The 3,423-nt window shown below is 40.3% G+C and overlaps 1 protein-coding gene across 1 annotated transcript in view; it reads left to right on the top strand.

Annotated features, from left to right (window-relative positions):
- The window catches only part of LOC107105155 (collagen alpha-4(VI) chain-like), a 9,956-nt gene extending 8,392 nt beyond the window's left edge, over positions 1–1,564 (top strand). Inside the window, exon 6 of the mRNA XM_015405274.1 lies at positions 706–1,564. Within this exon, the coding sequence (XP_015260760.1) occupies positions 706–893 (188 nt within the window). The 3' untranslated portion in view covers positions 894–1,564. The remainder of the gene's footprint in view (positions 1–705) is intronic.
- The last annotated feature ends 1,859 nt before the right edge of the window (positions 1,565–3,423 follow it).

Genomic DNA, 3,423 nt, shown 5'->3' with positions numbered 1-3,423 from the left:
CCGATCCGTCCCGGAAACACAATCCATCCTGCACATACGCAAACACAATAATAAAACTAGGTAATAACGGTACTGAAAATACTTATTTATATACTTAAAACATTAAAGAATGTTAAACTACATTCTATAGAAAATATTGAAGACGTTTTACATTCTCTCCAATCTTTTGCGTGACATCATCATCGGACATGCTCAGAGCAGTCAGAGTAACGTTCCAAAGGATGTTTAAGTGTTTTGCTTTTTTTCGTGTTTAGAATGTGCAATATTTATGCAAATACAAAAATATTTAAAAGGAAACCCCGCCGGAAAAAGAAAAAGGAATAAAAAGTAAGAAAAACAAAGTAATGCCTACCTGGAAGTTATTCTGTTCACGCATGCGCAGGATTGATCGGTCAGTGACACCCATGGATAATCACTACTTTTCAAGGTGCATTGTGGGAAATTTTGAGTCCACTATTAGACGTTTGGACAATTGGAGGTTTGTACCTTGCCGATCCGAGCCGAGGCGATTTTAACGCGGGTCTCTTGCTGAGTAGTCTGACCTGGGTCAGTGAGCCATTCCCACTGCCACTAAAAGCCCTTTGTTCCTGGGTTTAAAGGTTGTTTTTTCCCCCCTGAGGGAACGGGGTATAAGCCTGACAGCACACAGTTCACTGATGTCCCCACCCGGATCCCTCTGACGCGTTTCCCTCTATGTCCCCCCAGATATCTGTCTCCAGAACAAGAAAAGCGGCAGCTGCAAGACCTTCACCTTCATGTGGTTCTATGACAGCAAGAACGCTCGATGCACCCGCTTCCTCTACAGCGGCTGTGGAGGCAACCAGAACCGCTTCAAGACCAGGGAGGAGTGTGAGGACACGTGTCTCAGGAAGACGTTAGCTGGAGACGTTTAATGCTGTTTGAGAAGCCAAGTATTATCATGAGTCCACGGAGCTGGACCACAACCACAGAATCCCAGATTTCAGCAGGACTTTCTCTACTTTTACTGCAGCTACAAAAATGTCCTGTATTTCCAAGGAAGTTGTTGATTTTTCTTATGCTAACTTCCCCAATGTTTGATCTCTCATCATCCAAACCAACATTAGTTTCCATAAAATGATTTCAGCTAAAGATTTTCTTATATTGTTGAGACGGGATGAACAAAGCCTTTGTGTCGATGTGCAAGATTCAGATTATGTTGATCAGAATTCAGTTTTAAATGATTTTTTCCAAATGACTGCATGAATTTGTTTCTACTGTATCTGGAGCAAAGAGCCGCCTAAAGCCGGACCTAAACTGGGGGATTTTGTCAATCAATGCACGCAGCTACAGCTCACACTGTACGACGAAACTGCCGGGTTTAAAAGTTCACAGCTGAGGATGTTTGTTCTCTGTGCGACCCGACGCTCTGATGCGATCTACCTGCTCACACAAAAACCATACGCCTGACTAGGCGCTGAGAGATGGCGCCGGTTGGACTGCTGCACATGTACAGTGGCGATATTCTTGGAAATCAGCTCGTAGCTCTGCTTCAACACCTGGATTTGATCACCAACATCTCACGAGGACCCAATGAAATTCAAACATGTTTGATTTTCTCCTGACCTTACCATTCCTGATGGGGAGGGGGTCGTTAGAGGCTGATCGCCCGTTGTTACCGTCTGGTCACCACATCACGCACAATAAGGCTGAAAGTCGGCCCCATCGAAAGATTCTCGCACGACTGGAAAATCGACCTGAAAAGGGAAAAGAATCATACAGCGTATGCCCGGCTAGAAAGAACTCACCCTTACTGATCTTTCCCACATCGGGTCACATGTGACACTTCATCCAACAGACCAGCGACCAGCAGTTCACAGTTTAAGCCAAAAAACAAGAATTTATTGTTCCCTTTTTTTTAACCAATAAAATCTAAGAAATGTGAAACGTGTTTTTATTTTTGTCTTGATCCACTTTAACATCCTTGAATAAAACTGTGTTTTAACCAAAGTTTTTTAGACTCAGCTGGAGAAGAAACCACTGGATTGTTGGAGGCATCCAGGAAAGGAGCGGCCCCCATGTTACTGAGGATTATTATCCATAAAACATTTAGTCTAGAAGAGACCTGATTTCATTTAAGTCTAGTTATACGATGCTTTTTTCTGAAGAATTTCCAATGCTAAGCAAGAAAGGTGTCAAGTTCAAGTGGGAATTTACCATTAAGCAATACCAGGCAGTTACCTAGGGCCCCAAGTTCTTGGATTAAAGTCAGAATTCTAAGATTGGCCCTAATCCTCTTCCGTAGTATTTAATCACTTTTTATGACCTGATTATTTTATGTTGATGTGAAAAATAATTCTGCATTTGACCAAATTTAAATCTTTATTCCAAATGATTTTCTGAACATTTCAGTTGATGAACCAAACTAATTTACTTACTTTTAACTAAATTACCATGAATTAATGTTTGTATAGACACCAGTTGATTCATTTAAATATAACAAAATTATCATTTTAATATTTCATTTGACTTTACTACCCATCTTATAAATTCTATAAAAATAAAAAATACCTGGCCAAAGGATTACTTTAAATGTATTTATTAATTGTTAATATAGCCTTAAATAGTGTAAATCCAGGTGGTGTAAATTGGAGTTAACGAACCTCGGTAAGCGGTAGCAGTTAGCATCCGTCGCTAACACGCTCGCCACTACAGCCCTGCTGCTCTTTCTAACATGGAGGCTCCGGCTGCCGGTGACGGCGGGTTTCCAGCATTTAACGCTAAACTCCACACTGAACCTTCAAGCAACGATTGTTTAGCTCTGGATGGAGCGCGGTTGAACGAGCGAAGGCTTTTAGCTAGCTAACGTTATCAGTAAATGAATAAACCTGTTTTCTCAGACGTCAGCTAGCTAATATTAACTAGTTAACTAGCCAGATATAACTGAATTATATGCAGCTGCTTTGCTACTTATTTATTTATGCGCGAAATCCACGCAGGATGTAGAGACGATGAAAATGGTGCTCTATCACGGTCTGAGACTTGATCATGTGCGCTGACTGCAGCGTGCAAAGCGCGACTCACATGTGACCCAAACAAAAAATGACCTGCAAGTCATGAATAGATATTTATACGGAAGAGGATTAGGTTAACTGATATTTACATTTTTTTGGACTTTATTTTAATAGGACAAAACAATTTGACTTGCAGATTTCTGATTGCACCTTTAATGGAGTAAAAAGCTGAAGTTGATCCTCTAACTTCTGAAAAAATGTTTTTAAAACAGCAGGATGTAAACTTCTACTGGAGTAATAAACATTACTACTTTTGACACCTCTGTTCATTTATGTCATACAGAGAGAAATTCTTCACTGCAAAAAATGGAATCTAAATGAGTCATTTTTGCTTAAATTAAGTGCAATTTTTTCTTGAATTGAGGTAATTGAGATACTTTGCCAATGGAAC

Source organism: Cyprinodon variegatus, unplaced genomic scaffold, assembly GCF_000732505.1.
Source record: "Cyprinodon variegatus isolate N-32 unplaced genomic scaffold, C_variegatus-1.0 Scaffold2100, whole genome shotgun sequence".
Lineage (NCBI taxonomy): Eukaryota > Metazoa > Chordata > Actinopteri > Cyprinodontiformes > Cyprinodontidae > Cyprinodon > Cyprinodon variegatus.
The sequence above is the reverse complement of the archived record's forward strand: the minus strand, read 5'-3'. Positions and strand labels throughout refer to the sequence as shown.